Raw genomic sequence first — 24,112 nt, forward strand, 5'->3', positions numbered from 1 at the left:
TGTTTCATTTTCAGTTTTAGAATTTCAACTTGATTCTTTATGGAGTCCAATATTCTTGAAATTCTTTATTGTGCCATCTATGTCCTCTATCTTTTTCTTTATTTTCCATGTGCACTTGAAAAGAATGTATGTTTTCCATTTGTTGAATGCAGTTTTCTGTACATGAGTTAGGTGAAGTTTGTTCAGAACTTGATACCTTCACCGATTTTTTTTTTTTTCTTAACCTACTTGTTTATTGGCATAGGGCTCCTGTGTTTTCATAATATTTCTTGATCTGGAAGCTGGTGTGTTCACTTTGTGAAAATTCATTGAGTTGTATACATATAATTTGTTTACATTTCTGTATGTATATTAACTATACATCAGTAAGGCCGTTAGCAAAAGTATCCAAGAGGCCATTTCCTTTGCTGTCAATCATTTTAAAGAAAGATAATATTTTGCCATTTACCAATCAGAAATTGACATGACTGGTTGTAACAGATACTTTGTTAGTGAGTCTGTAAGTGCCTTCTAGAAAACAAGGTCCATTATAGCAATGTGGAGTCCCTTGGCAGTGCAAATAGTTAATGCACTTGGCTGTTCACCAAAAGCTTGGAGGTTCAAGTCCATTCAGAGACACCTTGGAAGAAAGGCCTGGTGATCTTCTCCTGAAAAACCGGCCATAGGAGCATGCCCTCTGAAGCCTGGTCCTAATCTGACACATGAGGTCACCCTGAATCAGAGTCTGTTTGATCGCAGGCTGGTTTTACAGCAGTGCTACTAAACTCATTGTTTTAGCTGACAAAGCCCCCAGGGCACAAACAAATCGAAGAATCCTGACTTCTTTAGGCACTAATTTGAAAAAAACACAAAAACTTCCTTAAGTACTTTTGTGAATTACATTTGATCTGTGAAGCTTGGAGCTATTTCTTACTAGAAGAATTTCCTAAATTTGTTTAAGCTGTACTTTAATGCTAAGACAAATGTTTCAAAAACAGGAACAATTAGAGAAAGAGAAGCAACAGAATGATGGAAGACCCCTGACTGATAAAACCATTGAAAAGAAACGTAAGTAGCTTTCCCTACCTTTGCCCTCAGTTACATATTTGATGTTGTCTCCTGGCTTTCTGAAAGACCTGCTGAGTTATTAAAGTGATATGACACTGGCCTCACTTTCTTTCATCTTGTGAAAAGTTGTTTTCAGTCGTCAGCTGCTTAATGTGGTGCAGATGTTAGGCATACATGAATAGATGATCAGTGTGGAGGTTCAAAAGGGAAGCTTCGTATAGTATTTGGAGTCTTTAAAGCTTGCAAGTGGTCATTCAAGCTAGAACAGTAGCTCTGCATTCACCTGCAGTAGCAGAGGAAGAAGGAAAATCAAGAATCAGAGGAGGAAATGTTGCCACCATCTTCCTCCTGTGGCTTTAGACCTGAAGAAATGGATGGTGCTATCAGTACTGAACACATTGTGATCTAAGATTCCATAGAAGAATCTTGATCAAAAGGGGAGAAAATAATGGAATAGAATTTCAAATTCTCAATTCAGTTCATAGCATTTAGAGTCACTGAGGCTGGACAAATACCCAAAACTACTGCCCTGAAATAATCTTAAAACCTGAAACCTCAATCCAAAAGTTTACACAGATGTCTGCTTAGAATGAGGCAATAATTTAGCTTAGTTTGTAGAAATGTATCTGCCTAGAGCATTTTTTCTTTCAAAGATTTATTTTTGTGGGATCAGATTGACAACAGCACCTCGAAAGGTTGTATGAGAAGCTTAGGGGTCAGAGAGTGTATGTTAATAATGGTGGAATAAGTTGAAAACGGATAGCGAGAACAGTTATACTACTTGAAGACTGTGTAAAATTATACATGAGTTACCTACATAGAATCTGTTGAAATGGTGTATCTTTTGCTGTGTATATTTCAACCAAATAATTTAACCAAATACTTTAATAAACCAAATAATTTAACCAAATAATAACACATATATAAAAATAGAAAGTTTAAGATGCCTCTTACAGTAATCAGATTGTAAAATTAATCACCAAGGAACAGAGATTAAGATATGTAAAGTAAAAATTTTTGGAAAAGAATACTGCTTATCCTGGGATAGTGGTTCATATTTTCTGTGTTATCCTAGTACTTAATAATGACCAAGAGGGAATCACAGAATTTAAACAGTCTTTATTTTAGGCAGAGACACTAAGACACTGACAAACCTGCCCAAGAGCATCCCTGTTTCTGTTCCCGGGCCCTCTTCTGCCAGCCCATCAACAAGTAAGAAATAGCTTCTGTAGATGTCTCTCTTATCAGTATTAATTTCAGATGAAGCCACACTCTTAAGTGAGATATGTTGTTGCCAAGCACCCCTTGCTTTTTATTGTTGGTTGTTTTGGGAGTTGTCACTGGGTAGGACAAAGACACCTTCCAGTCAGCTCCAACTGAGGAAAGAAAGCTCAGCTTAGCTGTGTTGTACTGAAAATGATGGCAGCTGGGGAGGGGATGGGAATCGGGGCAGGCAAGGATGACTTACAATTGCATTTTCCTTATTTCTGTTTATTACTCTAGGCAAAGAAATCAAGAAGTCCAAACTGATTCGGAGCCAGTCTTTTAATAATCAAGCTTTTCATGCAAAATATGGCACCTTAGACAAGTGCACTAGGTATGATCTGTTAGCTACTAACTTTTTACTTTTTTATTTTATGTTGTTGTTGTTATGTGCCATCGAGTCAAACCTGACTCATAGCGACCCCTCCTTGGATTTCCGAGGCAGTATCACTACGGAAGTAGGATTGCCCAACCTTCCTTCCGAGGAGTGGCTGGTGGGTTTGAACCGCCAGCCGTCTGGTTAGCAGGCAAGTGTCTTAGCCACTATGCTACCAGAGATCCCTTTTATTTTATAGCCACATATAATTACTTATGTGAAGTATTTACATTATTATGAAAATTAACCGAAGTGATTTTGAGATTTTTTTTAAAAGGACAATGAGTTACTTCTTTTCTGAAAAGATTATTACATTAAAAAAAAATTAGAAGTCTACTGATTTATATAAGAATAGATATCCTAGCATTCTAGGAGGAATACTGCCACAGCACTGTTTGATAACAGCATGGAATCCACGTCTGCTTTTAGGATACTTCTAAGTGGGTGTGGACATACCTGAGCCACTCAATAAAGAGATCCATTTGCCCTGCATATGCTTCTGTCTGTCAAGAAGCCACTAAGTTGCTCCTTTGGGAGCTCCCTTCACTAAAGAGGCAAGTCTGGTATCCACTCAGCTCAGAAGGTAGAAGTATAAACAGTTAAGATAAGGAGACAATTAGCATTAAACAACTAGGCCTCGGGCCTAAGGCAGTTGCCTGCCAAGTGCAAGGTTGGAGGTTCAAACCCACCAGCTGCTCCCGAGGAGCTCTGGTAGCATAGTGCCTAAGGCAGTTGACTGCTAACCAGAAGGCTGGCGGTTCCAACCCACCAGCTGCTCCCGAGGAGCTCTGGTAGCATAGTGCCTAAGGCAGTTGACTGCTAACCAGAAGGCTGGTGGTTCCAACCCACCAGCCACTCCTCAGAAGGAAGGTTGGGCAATCTACTTCCGTAGTGATACCACTTTGGAAACCCAAGGAGGGGTTGTTATGAGTTGGATCTGACTCAATGGCACATAACGACAACATATAAATACAGTGTGTGACAGCTGCATATCCATTGACAAGCACAATAATTTTAAGAAAATGTAAATGCCTTTAGAAGTGTTCATTTATCTATCAAGATAAATCACATCTTAGCAAAAAAACAAGAACAAACAAACAAAAACCCACAGTTTTCTTTTATTAAAACTAGGCTAATGCAGATTGTCAGCAATTTTTGGACATATTATTCTATCCATCTAGAGTTCCTATTCAATAGCATGATCTCGAGATGGATGAAAGGGATTAGAAGTTAAGGTCAATTGTTTCCAAGAAAATTTCACCCATCTTTCCTGTGTTAGCTAAGCATGAGAAGAAAAACTATTCCTCTGATGCTAAGGTTTCAATTCAGTCTTCTAAGTTACAGACAAGGGAAAGGTTGTGAGGTACAGACTGAAAATGAATGAAAAACAGAAGCAACAATCAGATTTCAGAAGAGGTAGAGGAAACCTTTTCAAAAAGGGGAGGGGCTAGGACAGACCAAGGGCTAGATGACTGTAATGGAAAGAAGTGTGTTCTTCATTTTAAACTACATCATGTTTTTTTTTTTTTTTCTAGTAAAAGTTCTTCAGCAGGATATGCACCATCTGTCTCAGGGTTAACAAAAAGTTCTATACTGTCACTAACTGGTAAGTAGCAATGTAGGGTCTTGTAAAAAGTGCTAAGTTAAAAAAAAAGAGAAAAAAGATATTTTTAAAATAAGCTGATTTTAAAAGTATTTCTAGATACAGTCTTTTTCCCCCCCTAAATGTATTTATGTATCAGTTCTCTAAGAAATTTAACTTTTCCCTAGCAATTGAGGAAATGCTTCACTAAGTATGTCATTTTGTTTTCAATATGTTAGGGCCCAGAGTTCAATACTTTTAAAAAAGAAAAAGGGCAAAATTATAGGATGAGTTTCATCATTGTCCAGGCAGTGGCTGAAACATAGACTAAGCATCTCTGCAATCATTTTCAGGATGTTATGAGCAGTAGGGCTTCACTGTGAATTGTATGCATCCTACAGATGTCCCACAAAACTGTCAAGATCATCTAAAATAAGGAAGGTCTGAGAAAGTGTTATATGTTATAGCCAGGAGTTGCCCAAGGAGACATGACAGTTGAATGCCATGTGGTGTCCTCAGTGGGATCCTGGAACAGGAAAATAGCAGTAGATAAGAAATATGGGGGTCCAAATGGACTGTAGACTTCGGTCAACAATGACGCACCAGTGTTGACTGATTCACTGTAATAAATGTAGAGCACAGGAGGTAGGACCTGAGTGGGGAGGGAAGCTGGGAGAAAGGCATGTGCGCACTCAGTGTCCTCATCTTCTCAGGGTTTCCGTACATCTGAACTGTTGTAAAAGTATACTTGAAAATACCATTTACAACAGCTTCAAGAACATTAAATGTTTGGGGGTGAACTTAACAAAATGTGACTTCCAAACATGACCGAAAGAACTCAAAGACCTCCATCAAAGGAGAGCTATGCCATGTTTATGGATTGGAAGACTTACACATATTACAGTGTCCGTTCTTTCTAATCTGATCCCTGCGTTCCATACAACCAAAGTTCTGGCAGAAATTGATAAGCCGATTCTAAAATCTATACCAAAACACAAAGGGCCTAGTAGAGCAAAACAGTGCTGAATAATAATAATAAAAAAAACGAGGTTGGAGTTCTTCAACTCCTTCAACTTGAGAACCTCTGTTCTCATCTCACTGTACATGAAGTCAACTCAAAATAGATTGTAAACCTGACAACTAAACCTGTGAAACTTCTAGAAAAAAGCCTTTGTAATTTTGTAGTACACACACATCTCTACTAACCAGAACAGAAAAATCCTAATATATTGGACTTCATCCAGATGTAAAACTGAGGCTCTTTGAGAGAGCAGTAAGAGAAGAAAGACGCAGATTGGGAGAAAATGTTTTCATCCGTGTATCTAACAAAGAACAAGCAGAGAAATGTTTTAAACCCAATAATAAGGCGGCAGCCAGATCTTAAGATGGGCCAAAGATTGGCACTTACATGTCACAGAAGATAAATCGTACATGAAAACGTGGTTACCATCACTAATTCTTTAGGAAACCAAGACAGAAACAATAGTTCAGATAATATGTCATGCTGCGCACACCACTAGAACCAGAAAGTCCACTGTTGTTGAGTTGACTCTGACTCACAGTGACCCTGTAGGACAGAGTAGGACTGCCCTACAGGGGATCCAAGGCTGCATATCTTTACAGAAGCAGACCGCCACATCTTTCTGCCGTGGAACAGCTGCTGGGTTTGAATCGCTGACCTTTCAATTAGCAGCTGAGGACTTAATCACTGCCACAAGGGCTCCTATACATACCACTAGAATTTCTAAACATTTTTCAAATTTACAATATGAAGTGTTTGTGAGGATGTGAAATAACTAGAACTCTCATACATTGATGGGTCTGATCACTTTGGACAGTAGTTTGGCACTTTCTTTTAAAGATACGTATACGTGTGTATAAGCAGCGCTGGTGGCATAGTGCCTAAGGCATGTGACTGCTAACCAGAAGGTTGGCAGTTCAAACCCACAAGCCACTCCACAGGAGGAAGATGAGGCAATCAACTATCTTAAAGATTTACTGCCTCAGAAACCCAAAGGGGGTCACTATGAGTTGGAACTGAGCTGATGGCAGTGAGTTTGGTGTTTTGGTTTCTGTGTGTGTGCAGACATATCCATGCATGTATCCACATGCATATACATGTATGTATCCATATATATCTTCATACCCATCTCAGCAGTTCTGCTTCTAGGCATTTGCTGAAGGGAAATGAAAATCCACATCCACACACAGAGTCGTCCACAAATGTTCGAAGCAGCTTTCTTTGTAATAGAAACTGGAAGCAGTGCAGATAGCCATCGGGAGGAGAGTGGGTAACACTCCCTTTAGGCAGCGGGATTCCAGTCAGCAATAAAAAACAACAGAATATTGAAAGAACATGGATAAACCTCAAAATAATTATGCTGAATGAGAGCAATAGACAAAAAGAGTACATACTGTATGATTTCACTTATAGAACATTTTAGAAAATGCAAACTAACCTGGAGTTACAGAAGGTGAATTGGGGGCACCCAGATGGGGGAGGGAGAGGAGGCGGGGCTTACAGGGGGGCAGCGATGAGCATGCTCAGTGTCTTGATTGTGATGATGGCTTCATGGGTGTGTATGTCAGAACTTAACACTGCACAGTCACATTTTGGCATTGCATTGCTTCGTATGTAAATTATACTGAAGTTGATTTAAAAAAAAAACAAAAAACTTTAACTTTCTGTTTTTGGTAATGCCTTTCTTGGCGTGTTCAATGTTTGTCTATATGCTCTCGCTTTCAGATGATTCCTTCCGGACCCGTAATGCCAGCAGCCTCCCAGCTGCCTTTTCTCCTAACACTCCTTTACCGAGCACTTCCCGGGGAACAAGTAACTCGGCTGATCCAAAGAGCAGTGGCAGTAAAGACGCGCAGCCACGGAAGGCTGCATTGTAAGTAACCAAGTGGCTTGATTCTAAGTGTCTTCATTGTCCTTCTCTGCTTGTCAGGGCAGTGACCTTCCCATGAAACACTTCGCAGAGGACAGGATGTGTCAGTAATGAGGAGTGCTAACAACTAGAAGGGGTTCTTATCACACGTAACTCTGTTAGGCTAGGTATTGTATCTACAATGATTTATACGTGGCAAAGACATGGTAACATTAGGGAACCAACGAGAAGCATTGAAATGGCTCCCACTCATATCTGAGGTCTCTTTGTTTTTCTAGAACATGTTTGGATTCGGCGAGCTTATTTCTGAGCAAACACTGCGTGTAATTGGGTCCCTTGAGCAGCTAGCTCAAGTACACAGTGGTGAGTTGCTCAGTGCCAGACAGAGACGGGCAATGCTGATACCCCTTAAGAGCTATTACTCCAGCATAAAACCAGAGTAGTGGGTCTGGGAAATAAGGGCTTTTTCCAGCCTGTCGTTGGCCTTGATGTTGAGGCTATAAAGGGCCTTCAGTTTCCTTTGCCATCATGGTCCTTTACAGGCTGTTTGTGTCTTGCTTGAATTGTGGAAGCCCTTGTTTTGTTTCACTTAAACGTTAAGAAGGTGGTGCTGGAAACGTCACCATGAGGAGAGGTCGCACCAAGTGGAATGGGTCAGCTCAGATGCCCAAACGATGGTGCCCTTTACTCTTTCCTGCGGGCACCTGGGCCTCCTAACGAGAACAGAATTTGAACAGGATTCACATTTTCTGCTACATGCATCTCATATAATTCACGGACACTTTCTAATACAGTTCCTGTGTCTTTGCAGAAACTCCCTGCTGGACTCTGTTTTAGGAAGTGAACTATATTGTGAGTTATTGTAAATTTTAATTGGCCATTGAGTATATACAAATGTAGGTGTATGTAATGAACTTAATTCAGAATCTCAAAAAGAATTTGCTGAAAGGAGCTGAAAGAAAGAGTAGGAATTTATAATGGAAAAAACTGATAGTGGTAGAGAAAAGGAATACTGACGTGTCAGGTTAGTGGCATTAATACAGAGGGAGCTTTCTAAGGATCTCGTTGAATGGGATACACTTTACCCATACAGTCATTGATCTATTGATTCTACTGGGGAAATTGCACTGGAGAGTCCTGGGAGCAGAGACAGGACAGGTGATGGCCCACAGAGAGTGCTGGCCTCATTGGGCACCACTGACAGTGACAGGGGTGACTTGGGGTTCATCCTCTAAGGCATCCTGAGGTGCTTCTCCGTCACCCTTAACCTTCATCTCAAAAGACTTCCTTAGGATCCTTCTATCAGGACATACACGCAATAACAGTAGAATGGGATTCGTTGTCTTCTCAACTTATTTTTCTAAAGGATTTAGGCATTTTTATTAAAGATTGTTGAAACGTACTATATTTATACCAGGGCTCCTTTATCTCGGATTACTGTCTTTTATCCGTTCTTCCATTGTTAGAGTATGTTTTCCCTTTTTATAAACTAAATTTTCTTTTCCTTGAAAACAAATATAAAATGGGTGGTTTTAAAAAAACGCCTCTAGAAACACTCTGCCAACATCAGACATCTGGTGTGTGATCTTTCCTGAATACCCTGAAGGAGGCTGATGTTGGTGCCCACGGCACTGCTCTAATGTGGCTGGATCTGAAATTCGTAGCTACGTTTCCTTGTAGTGTGCCTCAAATTTGGACTTCCTGGCAACTGTATACCTCCCTATAGCAGACAGACATGATTAGAATCTACACTGGTCATCTTCTGTGAAGTATTATCCATAATTCAGAACTTTTGACTGCTAACCAGAAGGCTAGCGGTTCAAACCCACCTGCCACTCCCCAGAAGAAAAACTGAGCAATCTACTTCCGTAGTGATACCGCCTCGGAAACCCAAGGAGAGCTCGCTATGAGTCGGGTTTGACTGGATGGCAGTGAGTTTGGTTTTTGATGTAGTGTCTAAATGAAAATATATCCTTTAAAAAAGTAAGCCTGTCAAGTGATTTCAGAAAGCGTCATCTCAGTCTGCACTTGTAAAATCACGTGCAGTGCATTCTCTAACTTGTCAGCACCATAGAGATGCCACATGTCCCGTTTGGGAAGATGAGTCTCTTAAAGGAAACACTGCACAGCTGTATACCATATCTTATGCCTCTTAAGGGCAGACAGTTATGTTCAGGCCTGTGTTAATTTGTTACGGCTATTCAAAATGCAAAATGAATGAAAAGTTGTAGAGTTAATTTTTTCCCCAAATTGAATGCTGAGTGTGTGTATGATTTTTGATAATTAAAGGTAATTTCAAGTAATCTTTAATGGAATTAACATTTTCCCTGAATCAGCATTCTCATATGTCAGATTTATTTAAAGTGGATTATGTTTATATCTCTTTATTTGCTTTGTAAACATCATATGGATAATTTTTCTTTCTCTCTCTCTCCTCTCTTTTCCCTCTCGTTCCTTCCTTCCCTCTTCCTTTCTTATTTTTTGACAAAGAAAATCCAAAAAATCCAATCCTTAAGCCATCTGCTTGATGAAGGAGGCAGAACACAGACAGGTGGAGACACTGTGATGAACAAGAGCTAAAGCAATGGATTGGCTTGTTTTCCCCCCCTTCTTTTTTTAATGAATGGAAAAGAGAGGTGTGATAGCATCTGGTGTTGAACTTCCCATATCTGAGATTAGATTCCCTAGGAAGCATAATATATATTTCCATGGATAATAATGTGGTGGCAGAATCTCACTGTTACACTGAAGTCTAACAGAGCAACTTTAGGCCTGTGCTTTACTTAAGCTGCGAAAGACGCGAGTCTGCCTTCGTGTGTGCAGGGAACCCTCTGTTTGGTTGCTGTCATTTAGAGCTTCAGCATTGAAAAACTGTCCAGCAGTCCAGATCAGCTGAAATTGCCCTGGCTGGATAATCCCTGGCGGGAGGAAGGAGCTGCAATTTCTAACCAATCTTCAAGCCCAGTTGAAAAGTCACACTGAAGAGATACAAAAAGCTGTCCTCAGTATTACAGTCCTGTGATTGCAGTGACCAGCTGTTGTGCCTGGACATTCACAAACTTAAATTTGGCAGTGACAACAATTCTACAAAGATTTCTGATAACTTTTAGCAACACATACCTTGAAAATAATAGATTGATGATTTCCTTTATTTCCTAGAAGAATTTATTTTATAAATACTTTGTTTACATTTTAGATTGTATCTGTCCTTTAATTTAAAATTTAAAATGATGACTCTAGTTTGAATCAGCTGTTACTCCAAGCTATCATGCTTAAGCTATCGAACAGCATTTATTAGTACTAATGCTAAGATTACCATCAAAATTTGCCTGTGGAACAGAAACCCTTCCTAATCGGAAAATGTCAGGTCTGGAGATACACCGTCTGAAGCTGTTGTCAGCTTCTCTGTTTCCAAATGCAATCAGCATATCACTATATTGATATTAGAAGATATTTGTTTTTTAAACTATGTTGATGTATGATAAAGATGATCTAATTTGTGAATGCATATGTGTGTGCCTACTTTTTATAATGTGAAATAATGAATTTACTCAAAATAAAACATAGGTTAATGAGAAACCTGTGTTTGTGAAAAAAGCTTTGAACATTTTCCTGCAGTTTTTATTTTCTAATCAAAGAATAAGATGGCTCAAGTTTCGGTAATGAATGACAGAAGCATGCTGATGTCAGCTGTGAATTACTCAGGGTTCGTCAGTAGGAGGCTTTGTCCCACCCTTGTTTCCCCTTTATCTTCCTTATGGAGAGGATGGAGGTGAAGTGCTTGGCTGCTGACCAGAAGACTGGTGGTTAGAACCCACCCGTTGCTCCAAAGGAGCTCTGGTAGCATAATGCCTAAGGCATCTGACTGCTAATCAGAAGGTTGGCAGTTCAAACCCACCAGCCACTCCTCGGAAGGAAGATTGGGCAATCTACTTCAGTAGAGATACCTCCTCGGAAACCCAAGGAAGGGGTCACTATGAGTCAGAGACAATTTGACGGCATGTATCAACAACAACAACAGTTGCTCCATGGGAGAAAGATGTGGCAGTCAGCTTCCATACTATTTACAGCCTTGGAAACCCACGGAGCAGTTCTACTCTGTCCTATAGACTCACCATGAGTTGACTCAGTGGCTTCAGGTTTGGTTTTGGTTTTTGCCCACCTTGTGGCCTTTTTTTTTTTTTTTTTCTAAGTGATTTTTAATATTCTTCAGCAAAGAAGAGTCAGGTAAATGGAATTGTTCGACCTACTCATTTTATTTGTCAGCAGTTAAAAATTGGGTAGGTATGGGAACCAGATGGTGTTGACTAACCACCTTCAGTACTGTTGTTCATGGATTTCCTGTAGCTAGCTAGGTCTCCACTAGCTTCAGCAATGTCAGGTGGGATATCTTATGACCCAGGTGGAGGATTTGGGGGGCTTAATGGGACATCAAAACTATATCAGTCTTTCTGCACTTTGACTGACAGCATCATCTATGATTTAAATAAAATGGAGAATTTCAGTTTATTTGTTAAATAATAAGTTTGGTAGAGTTCTAAGTTTTGATTTTCTCAAAACTTGGGGATTTTCCCATGCTTAGGGGGAGAAAAGGACAGTAATTTGACAGTGAAAAATTACTACCAATAAAATTTAGGACTATAGAGAAGTCCGTTGCAGTCTTATTCCTGGCACTTAATTATCATGAAGACAGTTCGTCCAAATTACTTTTGGAAGTTTATTGTTTTTTTATTATTATTATTTTTACAGAACATGATAATAATTTTTGAAATCTTGGTAAAATTATATTTCCAAGGACATATTTATAGAGAAGAGTAAGCAAATTGTTGACAGTTAGGAATACCCTCACCTTTGTGTCAGACCACAAGATGGAGGTGTGTGTGACAGCTCTCAGTTGAACAGTTTATCACAGAGGTCCCTGGAACTGCTTGTAGACTGATACCTCCCTCTACCTGAGGCTCCAGGAAAGGGAACATCACCTTCAGGTATCTGTTCATTACAGAAACTTGCATTTTAAAGACAGGCTTGGGCATTCCATGAGCTGGCGTTACAAGGAAACAGCAGGCCTCTGGAGGACAGCCCCACCGGCAGGCAGAAATGCGGACAGTGGTGAAAAGACTTTGCTTCACAGATGTCAAGTGACGGGGGCAGAGAGAAAATTCCACACCCTCACACACATTTTAAAAAGCATCTTCATTATTCGACTTCCTGAGCCTGACAGCTTATTCTGGAGAGAAGGGGCCTATTTTGCCTGGCAGTGAGCAGGCGCATGAGGAAAATTGAGCTGAGATGAAACAGGCCCCTCAGCTTGAGTAGGAGCTTGGCCTTGTGGGTAAAATTCAGTAATCTGTTCTCAACTGTCAGAGCAGACATGTGTGAGACTGCGTGTGTGTGTGTGTGTGTGTGTAGTGTGAGAGAGTGGCCACAGATATAGTGTGAAAGTGTATGTGTGTAGTGAGTGCATGCGTGTGTAGTGTGGGAGAGTGTGCATGTATGTAGTGTAAGAGTGCACATGTATGAAGGAGCAATTTTCAAAATAACACATCTAGGAAGCTCTGGTGGTGTAGTGCCTAAGGCACTTGACTGCTAACCAGAAGGCTGGTGGTTCAAACCCACCAGCCACTCCTTGGAAGGAAGGTTGGGCAATCTGTACTTCTGTAGAGATACTGCCTCAGCAACCCAAGGAGGGGTTGCTATGAGTCGGGTCTGACTCAAGGGCACATAATAACAACAACAACATTGAAACTTGGTACAATTTTCACATTTATCCCCTCAGTTGAAACTTAAATTATTGTTATAGTTGTTTTTTAAAATAAATCATATTTTTCATTGGCCTGCATTTCTTCACTATGCACACATACTGTCGCAGGGTCCCTATTTCTGTCCTCTGTGAAATGAAGGTATTGAACTAGATGATCTATGGCTCACATAATGCCTCTGCCACCTCATTGAATGCACCATGGAGTGGGTTGGGCGGCATCAAGGCCGAGCCTGTGACTGTGAGTGACTGGAGCTGTTTTCATTTTACTCAACAAGAAATGGTCCTGTAATAGAGTGAGCTGAAACACTGACTTTGCACCGTGGAGAAGTAAAGAGAGAAGCATATGGCTCAAGGACAGGGTGTGCATGGCTTCCTCCCAAAGACTTTATGTTGAGATAGTAGAGCTGCCATCTTGTAAGTCCAGTTATGTTAGCCACCAAGAAAGGTAAAGGTGTTCCACCTACCTGATCTTCAGTCAAATACAAAGGCTGTCGGAAACAGGCTGAAAGTACCAGGCAGACTGCACAAGCATCATGGATCTCTATAGATCAGTATCAACTTAATATTTATGTGAGAAAAGCCCAGTCTAGCAGAGGCCGTGGAAGCACCTTCCTGCTCTGCCATCCAATGCCTGTATCCTGGGTGGGTTCGGATGCCACAGCCTCAGCGTCTGCTTTCGCACTAGGTCCCTGTGCCTGCCAGGAATCACAGGCGAGTGGGATCCACCACCCTGCCCAGAAATAGAAGCATCCTAGAGGTTTCTTCATAGATCATGAAATGAAATGGCCGGTCCACTTTGATGATGGGAGGCATGGAATAAGCGACAATTTGTGACAGGGTTCCTGCCACTGCCTCTGTTCCCTTTTCATCGACCTCAATCGCTGCTTTTTGTAAAACCTGGAAAAGGAAACAACGTGGAAGACACTGTTTGTGTGGTGGCAGAGAGGAGGGGGTTAATGGAGAGCCCCATGGCATTTTTCACTGAGGTCCTACCCATGAGGCCATGCTCTTGTGATATAGTGGTCCAGGGCCCAGCTTTGCTCAGAGGAATGGTCGGGGGTTCACCAGAAACCCCAAGAGCCCAGACATGAACTGCATCTTGGGCGTGGACCCAGGGAGTCTCTGGCTGGTGAGTTCACTCACACGTGTGTCAAATCAGAAAGATTTCTTGAATGTGTGCTTCATGCTATGGATTCCGGAGCTGAGCTGGTGTTCCTTGAAGGTTTCCAAGCTGCCTGGAACCCCTGAGGACTTGGACTTGCCTCTTGCGGACTTGCCTCCTGGCAGGCAGGGCGGGGACACAGCTGGTGTTCTTCAGCATCTTCCCAGCACCTGCCACCCTGAGCACTTTTGCTCTGGTAGAGCTCGGGTGCACTTGCTGGGACAAGGCCCGTGTCCTGAAACCTTTCTTGAACTCTGGCTGCCTACACCCATGCCACTTGCCATGTCTGGGAGGCCCTTAAGTCCAAGAACCTCCCGGGATGTGATTTAGGCATCTGTGTTTATCATACAAAGTACTAATGACAAAAGTCCAGTGCAGTTCCACCTGGGATGGATCTCACTGTCTGGATTGAGTATCGTTCCCTAGAGTGAGCAGAGGGAGAATATTTAAGGGCTGACAGTTTAAACTTAATGGTGATGTTTTGCAAAACAGCAGCACATTTCTTTAATGTTTCATTTATTCACAGCAGAAATGCTTTCAGGTGCTGGGTTTTATGTTTAATTGTCATCTGGGAGGGGTTGAATGGTGGCCGCACAAAGGTACGTTCACATCCAGCTCCCTGGACTGTGCATGTGACTTCGTTTGGAAAAAGGGTCCTTGCAGATATAATAATTCAGTGAAGGGGCTCGAGATGTGATCATGCCAGGTTACCTGGGTGAGCCCTAAATCCAGTGACAAGTGTCTTTCCAAGAGACCGAGGGGGGGGAGAAGCACACAGAGGAGAAGGGGACATGAAGCTGAGATTGGCAGGATATGGCCACAAGCCAGGAGGCCAAGGAACACCTGCAGGCCCCAGAGGCTGGAAGATGTGTGGAAGGATCCTTCACTAGAGCCTTCAGAGGGACCGTGGCCCTGCCAACACCTGGATTTTGGCCTTCTGGTCCCCAGAAATGTGACAGAATGAATGTATCTTGTTTTAAGCCACCTGGTTTGTGGCAGTTTGTTAAGGCACCCATGAGAAACTAGTACAGCATCCCTGAGGGACCTGGGGTGGGTAGCAGGCGCTTACCTAGTGGGTTTTGCTTCAGTAGATGTTCATTGCTCTTAGATGGGTGAACACGTGCATGGGAAAGACGTTCTCCTGAACCCCACAGTTAAGAGAGTGTCGCGAGCTGTACCGCACTGGCCAGGGGAATAAATGGGTGGGACCTTTTCCTGATTGTAATGGTGACAGATGGGGCTCAGCACTGGCATTAGTGAGCATGGGCCAGGATACTACGCAGGTCCCTGAGATGCACAGAACTGCTCAAGTGACAGATGGTTGCTTCCCCACGAAACCAACAGCATTTCAACTGAGAAACGCTCATTAGATGAAGGATTTCATGTGGATGCTGAGGCGACTAAACTTGTTCTTAGCTTCAGGTCCACAACTAGGGCCTCAGGTGTGAGTTAGGGAAGTGTAAAGGGAATATATATACATGTGTGTGTGTGTACAGACATACGCAAATATACACATGCACACATATGCATCCATCCATCCATCCATAAAACCAAAGTCACTGCCGTCAAGTTGGATCTGACTCATAGTGACCCCTCCGTGGATTTCTGAGGTGGTATCACCACGGAAGCAGACTGTCCAACCCTCCTTCCAAGGAGTGGCTGGTGGGTTTGATCCACTAGCTTTCTGGTTAGCAGTCAAATGCCTTAGGCACTAAGCCACCAGTGCCTCCTATCTATCTATCTATCTATCTATCTATCTATCTATCTATCTGTCTATCATCTATCTATCTGTGTTAGTTTTAGCCATTTGTAGATTGGGCTGCTTTTCAAAGACAGTGAGTTCCCTGTCATTGGAAACTTTGGGGAAAAAAAAAAGACTGGAAGGTTATTCTGTAGGGATATTATAGAGGGATTTCCATAAGGAGTGGGGAGTTGGGCCAGATGACCTCTGGCATTTCTTTCATCTTGAACATGATACAGTTTCATGAAATTTCCAAGTTCTCTTTGACATATATGGTGATGAATCCGTAAACCAGTTCCATTTCTCCTTGAGGAGAAGAGAGTGTGCTCTACGTGGAGAAATTAGTCAAAAATCTGCTTTAATGAAGTAGCCCGGAATCTTTGAAACATCCAGCTGGGCACTGTTCCAGGCCTCTGGATTGTAAAGCTAATTTTCTACCACATCCAGGTATTTTATTACAGGGGGAATGAGCTGCAAACATGCTTGTTGGGAGCGTTTCCCACACGGTGTTCGGGCCCTGGGAGGGGTGGTGACTCACCTTGGATACTTGAAGCTTTCTTGTGGTCACAGAGACCTCGCTGAGGTCAGCCCAGGGGGAGAAGATGCTTCGGATCCCCAACTGCTTAAGCAGCTCGTGCGTCTCATATTTCTGGTCGAGCTTGAACTTCGGAAAGAAAACTTCCATCTTTCTGTGGTACAAGTACATAGAAAGATGAAATGGAGACTGACAAGGCCCTGCTTTCTTGCCTTCCCTTCCCCCGAGAATGTCCCGTTAAGAGTCTGCCTTACTCTGGGAATGGCCTGTCTTGGAGAAGGTTGTGGCTTCTTAGGTCTCTGCTATAATTTGACTTCAGCATCAGTGAGCCAGTGACCTGCATTCTTTCTGGCAAAGAATGCCACCCTTTGAGCCCATTTTCCTGGTTTAAAAATAGCTAAAAACTAACCAAACAGCTGCTTCCAGCAATCTGCCATACATCCGGCTGAGGGCTGTTTTCAGTGGCTAGATTCATCAAACGCCCCGGTTTCAGGAGAACCCCAGGGGCCTCGGGGGGCAGGTAGTGGTGGGGGATGAGGGAAACTTTCCCACCCTGGCCTGTCTTCAGCAGAGACACTTTAGCTTTATCTGTTCTACACATCGGAGTTCTCCTTTGAAAGTACTTTGATGGAATGAGTTCTGTGGCTTAAAAATAAAAAGCATGAAAACTGCTGATTGATAATTCTCTGAAAGAAGACCCAGTGTTTTAATCTCTAAAATGAAGTCCCAACATACCAATTCCAGTCTCACAGAGTGGTTCAGAGGATCAGGTAAAATAGCATGTTGAGTACAGAACACTGCATGTGGTAGGGGCTTGGGACCAGTTCCCTTCTAGGCACCGAGTCCTCTTCCATCCTGTTTTTCTATTGGTCAGTTCACTTGGGGTAGACCCAATTGGACAGGACATTTCCCGAAGGTTGATTTAGAACTTTAGTCATTCAGTAAACATTTATTTAGGGCTTATGTCAGGTCCTTTGCTAGGCACTGAGGATTCAAAGAAAAATTAAAGATGAACAATGAAGGAAAAACTAACTTGGGGGACGTGTAGCTGGGCTCACCTCTGGCACGTTCTGAGTTGGCAGGATTCCGAGGGCAGAGCCATGGACTCTAGGCCACTGTTTCCCTTGTACTCCTGTAGGTGCACTGATGAACTCATGAGACATTCGAGGGCCTGTCTGTGGTCAGACATTCCTCCTGTCTGTCCATAGCCCTCCCCAAGGTCATCTCGCTGGGCCTCAGGGCTTTACGTTCTGTTCCTATGCTCAGGACTCCCAAATTCATGTCTCCAGCCTGGTCCTCACACTGCGACTCCAGATCCAGGTATCCAGCTCCCTTCTTGACATCTCTACTTGGATGCCTAATGGATACTTCTGATCCAAATGTTGAAAACTGAACTCTTGAGCCTACCCCCAGATCTGTGCCTTCTGTGGCTGTCCCCATTTCAGTAAATGGCAAACCCATCCTTCCAGTTGCTAAGGGCACACACTTTGGCATCATCTTTGACTCTCCTCTTCCTCTCTCACCCATGCCCAACCCGTTAGCAAATGCTGTCAGCTCTAGTTTCATACAAAGGCCAGAATTCAACTGCTCTTCATCAGCCCCACTGCCACGCCGTAGTCCAAGGCAGCAGCACCTTGATCTGGATCGTGATAGGAGCTGACCTTCCTGCTTCTACACTTGGCCTCCTGTTGTCTTTTCTCGGCACAGGAGCTTGTGTGACTCTTCAAAACAGAACTCAGATTACAATGCTCCTCTGCTCAGAACCTTCCAGTGGTTTCCCATGTCCCTCAGGAAGAGCCCACATCCTTTCTGTGGTCTGAAGGTCCTAAGTGACTGGGCCCCCGGCTCCCCTCTGATCTTCTCTTTACTGTTCACCTCCACTCACTCTGCTGCGGCCCCACTGGCCTTCTTGCTGTTCCTCAAACCCACCAAACACACTCCCACCCTGCAGTATGCCTGGAACACTTCTCCTCCCCAGACATCCACATGACTCATCCTTTATCTAGAGAAGTTGGTTACCTTCTTAGCAGGCCTTCCCTGTCCTCAGCGTGCACCCTGCTGGTGCTCCCTGCCTCCATCCCTGTATTGTTGTTGTTTGTTGTTATGTGCCATAACATAACATAAGGACTCATAGCGACCCCTCCTTGGGTTTCCAAGGCAGTATCACTATGGAAGTAGATTGCCCCCTCTTCCTTCCGACTTGTTTATTGTCTGTCTCTCCTCACTGAGTGTAAGCTCCATGAGGGGAGGGGCTCTTGCCTGTTTGGGGTGCTGATGCATCCCCAGGATCAGGCACGAGGCACAGAGCCAGGCACACGGCAGCACCTCAGTAAATAGTGCTGAGTGAATGAATGGACAAGCTGGCGACAGAGAGGACCCGGGATAGTGCTGCCTCTGCCTTCATGGAGCGTATGGAGAGATGGACAGCAAACCACAGTGCAGCGACCAACATATGAGCGTCACCAAGGACACAAAGACTGAGTGTGTGCAGGGCCGGGGCAGGGCTCTACCTGGTCTTCATGTTTCGAAGCCACGTCTCCACCAGGTCTGCCGTGAGGTAGTCCTCAAGGGCTAGGTGGTCTCCCAGCTTCTGCGTGAGCACCACCAGCATGGTGGCGTTTCCTCGGTAGGGCAGTTTGAGGACGTGGCACTGCAAATTCTTGTCAAAGGTGGAGGCGAACTTGCCTACCCTGTACATCATGGACACCTTGACTGCCTTGTACTTGTCCAGGCGGAAAGTGTCATCTTCCGTGAAGACAGGGTTAAAGGGAGTCAGCCATTTCCCTGCACAGACAAGAAAGGAGCTCACTGCAAAGCACCCTCCGCAGGAACCCTCATCCTCGCTACCGTCGCAGAGGATGCGGTTCCCCGCCTTTTCCTGCCCCAACTGGGAAAGTATCCCAGTCTGGGACTTGCTCTGACCAGAGCTAGAGAAGGCAGGAGTAATTCCCAAAGACTTGCTTCGCCCAGGACCCTCCCCCACAGAGCTGATTGCAATCAAAGCCAGGAGCATGGCCAGGTCACCTGAGAATTCCTGTTCCCCTCTTTCTGGACCTGAACAAAACTCCCCCACTGCCTTCTACACTCAGTTTCTTGTTGTTTAGCTCTGATACAGAGAAAACACGGCTTTGCCTGTCCCTGGCTGCCTGAGGGGCTCTCTGCCTGCCACACTGTCTCATGCACGCCCGTGAACAAACACACACATCACACATGCAGTCTGGTGTGGCAGAACTGACGACATCCCCTGCTTCGGGTGATTCTGAGGGAAGGGGTCCCTGCTGATCAGTAACTACACAACTCAGAAGAGGACACCAACAGGCCTATTCAGACACATGTCTTTCTGGAGTACGTGGCCTGGTTGCCTGGGGTGGGGGCTCCTCCCGGGCCTCGACTTCCACTTTGCCTGTAGTCGGCAAGTCCAGTGTCTCATTAGAGAGGCAGCAGGGCATCCTGGACACAGCAGGACATCAGGGCATCAGGAGACCCTGGCTGCAGTCTGGCCTTGCCATATGTTAGTGTTAGCTTGTGACCTTGATCAAGCTAACCAACCTCTCTGAGCTTCGCGCTCATCCTCTTTAGAAAGGGGACCGGGACCCCTGCTCTGCCTACTTCGTTGGCAGTTAGGAAGATCAAATAATAAAATAGTTAATATTTGGTACCTACTACGTGCCAAGCACAACTGGGCATTAGCTCATTTAAGCCTCATGACTCTATGATAGGTGGGAGTGACCTGTTTTCTACATTAAGAATTTAAGGACAGATAGTGTGTCACTTGCCCCAGGTCATGAAAGCGAAGAGTGAAGGTCTGAATTTCTGAGATGACACAACCCCTGGACGTGGCTCCACAAGTCCTAAGAGAGCTGGGAGGGGTGCTTGGAGCATCATAAAGGACCAGCTAGTGTGTGGTACTGGGGCTGTGTCAGTTGGCAGTGTCCCATCTGCAGAGTGCCCATCTGCAGAGCCTGAAACCAAGTTCACTGAGAGCCCTATGCTGGCCAAACAGAGGGAAAGGAGGAGGTGAGGGACCCGTGGCTTTGGGAGAGCAGAGCTTAGTCAGCGTACCTTTGAACAGGATGTAATCCACAAGAATGAACTTGGTCTCAGGATTAATTTTGTCAAAGAGTTTGGGGATTCGCCCCTGAGTCTCTTTGTTAATGTACTGATTCATGAGCGCTCGGGCCTGGGAGGCATTGTGGAAGTTCACCGGCACACACTCCGTATCGAAATACCTCTTCGATAAATTGAGGAAGGTCTCTTGGACATCAAAGTCCTTGTGGATGAAGACCAAGCTGCCCTGGGTGAGGGCCAGCTCCTGGTTGCAGGACAGGGTCTCTCTGAGTCGCCCGAAGAGGGCTGGCACGGATGTGACCTGGGTCCCATTCAGGGCCTGCAGGCCGAGCCCGTTCAGGATCTGGGTGTGGGTGGGCCCCGCAGCCCCTAGCATCAGGGTCGCCATGGCGAAGGACAGGCTGAGTGGGGAGAAGACCACGTTGCCTTCGTGCCTCATGGAGATTGTGCGCAGCAGACTGAACCCGAAGTTGGACGTCTCCTGGGAGAGCTCCCAGCCGCCGGCTGCTGGCCAAGGCTTCTCTTCTTCCTCTTCTTCTTCCTCCTCCCCCGAGAGCTGGTTCTGGGGAACAAGGATCCTCAGAGTCCCAGGCCCTGCCTCTGCCTCTGAGGGGCCCGGGACCAAGCTGGACATCAGACACACCTGTGCCAGGACAAGGAGCAGGAGGCTTATCACCACCTTCATGTCGTCTGCTGGGCAGGCAGAAAGAGGCTTCACTCCGGCCACAGGACTTCTGCTAAGACAAGAGGACAGAGAGTGTTCCCAGGGCCTCACAATGCATCTGTGACTGACGGGGAATATCCTCCCAGGGCCCTGCTTCAGGAGGCGGGGGGCTAGCTCTGTCCTCTGACGGTATAGGGTCCTGTGTGTTCACTCTTGGAGGATGCCTTAGTTCACAGAAAACCTTCCCAAAGTTCCCTGCCTGGCCAGCCCCTCAAGGTCATGGCCTCCCACAAGGGCCATGTGAAGATCCCCAGGGGAGGAGGCAGCAGAGAGAGTGGGGGATTCCAGGGACATTCTCTGGGCCACCTTCTGCCAGACAATGGTCAGAGCAGGCCAGGGGGATCAAAACCCAAAAAACCATACTCACTACCATGAGCCGATTCTGACTCATAATGACCCCTTCTTGGGTTTCCAAAGTGTTATCACTACAGAAGTAGATTGCCCAATCTTCCTTCCAAGGAGTGGCTGGTGGGTTTAAACTGCCAACCTTCTGGTTAGCAGTCAAGTGCCTTAGGCACTGCACCACCAGAGCTCCTTGGGACTGGGCCCATTGCTGCCTGCTCCTGCTCACGGCTCCGGGAATCCACAGCCTCATTCCTACCGCAGCTGGAACCACTACCTTCAGCAAAAGGCTCTGCAGTTTCCCAAAAGTCAGCGTTTAGAGGGTGCTTTCCAGTTCCACATGACAGCCTGGCATCCAGCAGTTTACACCAGTATTCTAAACTTTGGGTGAGTACCTCCTTCAAGGTACCCAGTGTGACCCCATCTTGTGGCTTCGTGACATTACAGCACTGAGCCCAAAGCAGCTGCAGTTGAGTTGGTTCCGACTCTCAGTGAGCCCATAAGCTGTGCTTTCAGTAGCTGGTTTTTCAGAAGAGGTCTTTCTTAGTGCCTCTGGGTGGACTTGACCCTTAAACCTTTCAGTTAGCAGCCAAGACCTTTTGTACCACCCAGAGACTCCAACCCTCAGTAGAATCCTCCTAAATTCAGGGTGACTTCTCTCTGGCACCAAACCCAACCCAACCCACTGCCAATCGATTCTCACCCATAGCAGTCCTATAGGACAGAGTAGAACGGCCTCATAAGGTTTCCAAGGCTGTAAATCGTTATGGAAGTAGACTGACTCATCTTTCTCCAGTGGAGTGGCTGGTGGGTTTGGACCGCCCACCTTTAGGTTAGCAGCACAATGCTTTAACCACAGCACCACCAGAGCTCCTTTCTCTCTGTCACAGTAGACAGAAAATTGTCCCAAATAGATGCCACCCCTTCCAAATGCCAGGTCTCACCCCACTCTTCTTGAAGTTGTTCCCTGAGGCTGAGGCATGGTGGTCCAGCATTCCACTGGGTGCTAGCTACTGCCTTGACCTACTGCACAGCCCCTAAACTATTAGTTCATCTGCTGAGCCCTATGAAATCTGTATGCAGGGGATACTCCTTCAGGGACACACCTACCTACATAGACCCAAGTGGTAAGAAACCAACCGCTCACCTACCACTTCTCAGCAAGGTGGCATACTCCTGGGAGAAGCACCTCACTCCCACCCCTCCACCTCAGACCCTCAAAGAGCCCAGGGAGTGTCCTGGGGAGGCTGGGAGTTGAGTGTGGCTTGCTCAGACCATGCTGGGTGATGAAGTCTCAGCCTTAAAAGCCCCTGGCCGCTGGCCATTGTCCTTCTGAGGAAGCACCCTCCTGGCTGTGCTAGCCTTCATCCCTGACCCTGCTCACCTGGGTTTACATCTCTAGGGAGTCTAGGCTTGAAGGCTTTGCTCTGCCCACCAAACACCCCCTCACCAGAGACAACGGGCCCTTTGCCCCATCCCTGTCCCATCCCTGCCTAATTGGACTTTAAAGGCTTCCCTTTAATTCTCTGCCTCTTACCTGCGCGAGGGGTCCTCTGCCTGGGAAGGTCCTTCATTCAGGACAAAAGACAAAAGGTTACGGTTTGTAGCTGAAAGCCTTCAGCAAATATTTGCTATTCCAAAGTGTGAGCCCCTGTGGGACTGTTACTGATTAACGTCTTGCTGGGAGATGGTGGTGTTTCTGGAAAATCAGAGACCAAGAGAGAGGTGTCCTGGTCCCAGCTGCCCCTCCACACTGTTATGACTGGAAGTCCACACCCAGACCCTGTTATGACTGGAAGTCCACCCCCAGATCTGCTGCTTTTCCACTCCAGGCTATACCCCAGGAGGGGTGGGCCCCTGATGGACCACGGGGAGCCTCTGAGTTCCTCGAGGTCCTGAAGAATGAGAGTAAGGAAGGTGAAGGTGGGGTCCACGGATGCTTCCTGAGTGCCCAACCCAGTGCTGGACCCAGGGAGGAAGAGATGAGTAGAGCTTACCCTTCCCCCACCTCCCAGCCCAACAGGGGAGACAGGCAAGTCAACCAGGACTTCCAGGGTGAAGCCTATTTCAATGTGAAAGTCTTATTCAGCGAGGTTCACCAAGTCAGGAGATGGGGTCCTCAAGGACCAAGGTGAAGAGTGGTGGAGACCTTTTGAGATAAGTGGTCTCAGGCCTATCAACCTCTCTGTGTTGGATTTTGTTACATGTCCCTTGTTGTTACTGGCTGCGTTGAGTCAGCCCGACTCATGGCTACCCCAGGCACAGCAGAATCAGACTGTTGTGGTCCACATGTGTGCATTGGCTGATTTTCACAAGCAGATTGTCCAGCCTTTCTTTCTAGCCTATCTTAGTCTGAAAGCTCTGCTGAAACCTGGTCAGCATCATAGCAACATGCCAGCCTCCACTGACAGCCAAGTGCATTGGTTGTGGGTCGACTCTGGCAAGAATTCTACCACGAGGGTGATGGGTTGCGTGTATATGCCCTTTCTCGCCACGGTCTTGTAATTCCCATCAAATGATTGGGTGCTACTATGCAAATAAGATGCTTATGGATCACCAAGGGGATCGGACAACTTGCTAATAATGCAAATAAGGTGCATGGCACCCTTGTGGGGGTGGG

General features: G+C 45.2%; 2 protein-coding genes across 2 annotated transcripts in view; one reads left to right on the top strand and one right to left on the bottom strand.

The window, feature by feature from the left end:
- PPP4R4 (protein phosphatase 4 regulatory subunit 4) overlaps window positions 1-9,674 on the top strand; it is a 131,147-nt gene extending 121,473 nt beyond the window's left edge. The window contains exons 20-25 of the mRNA XM_007944516.2: window positions 978-1,047; window positions 2,176-2,259; window positions 2,551-2,644; window positions 4,222-4,292; window positions 7,015-7,162; window positions 9,650-9,674. Of these exons, the coding sequence (XP_007942707.1) occupies window positions 978-1,047; window positions 2,176-2,259; window positions 2,551-2,644; window positions 4,222-4,292; window positions 7,015-7,162; window positions 9,650-9,674 (492 nt within the window). The remainder of the gene's footprint in view (window positions 1-977; window positions 1,048-2,175; window positions 2,260-2,550; window positions 2,645-4,221; window positions 4,293-7,014; window positions 7,163-9,649) is intronic.
- A 3,951-nt stretch (window positions 9,675-13,625) lies between these two features.
- SERPINA10 (serpin family A member 10) lies at window positions 13,626-21,111 on the bottom strand. Its single transcript, XM_007944545.1, has 4 exons — window positions 20,421-21,111; window positions 18,869-19,142; window positions 16,362-16,512; window positions 13,626-13,817 (listed from the first exon to the last, which is right to left on the bottom strand). Exons 1-4 carry the CDS (start codon window positions 21,109-21,111, stop codon window positions 13,626-13,628), a joined length of 1,308 nt encoding a protein of 435 aa, XP_007942736.1.
- Between the last annotated feature and the right edge of the window lie 3,001 nt (window positions 21,112-24,112).

The sequence above is a fragment of the Orycteropus afer genome, unplaced genomic scaffold, assembly GCF_000298275.1.
Source record: "Orycteropus afer afer isolate SDZICR_OR568_19922 unplaced genomic scaffold, OryAfe1.0 scaffold00127, whole genome shotgun sequence".
Taxonomy (NCBI): Eukaryota; Metazoa; Chordata; class Mammalia; order Tubulidentata; family Orycteropodidae; genus Orycteropus; species Orycteropus afer.

Bases quoted from the DNA above. Each gene is read 5' to 3' on its own strand.
- SERPINA10 (XM_007944545.1), bottom strand. From the start codon at position 21,111: ATGAAGGTGGTGATAAGCCTCCTGCTCCTTGTCCTGGCACAGGTGTGT. The intron at 19,143-20,420 runs GTACGCTGACTA...TTGTCTGTGCAG, and splicing joins GGATTACATCCTGTTCAAAG to GGAAATGGCTGACTCCCTTT. The intron at 13,818-16,361 runs GTGAGTCACCAC...TTCCTTTTCCAG, and splicing joins GAAAGCTTCAAGTATCCAAG to GTTTTACAAAAAGCAGCGAT.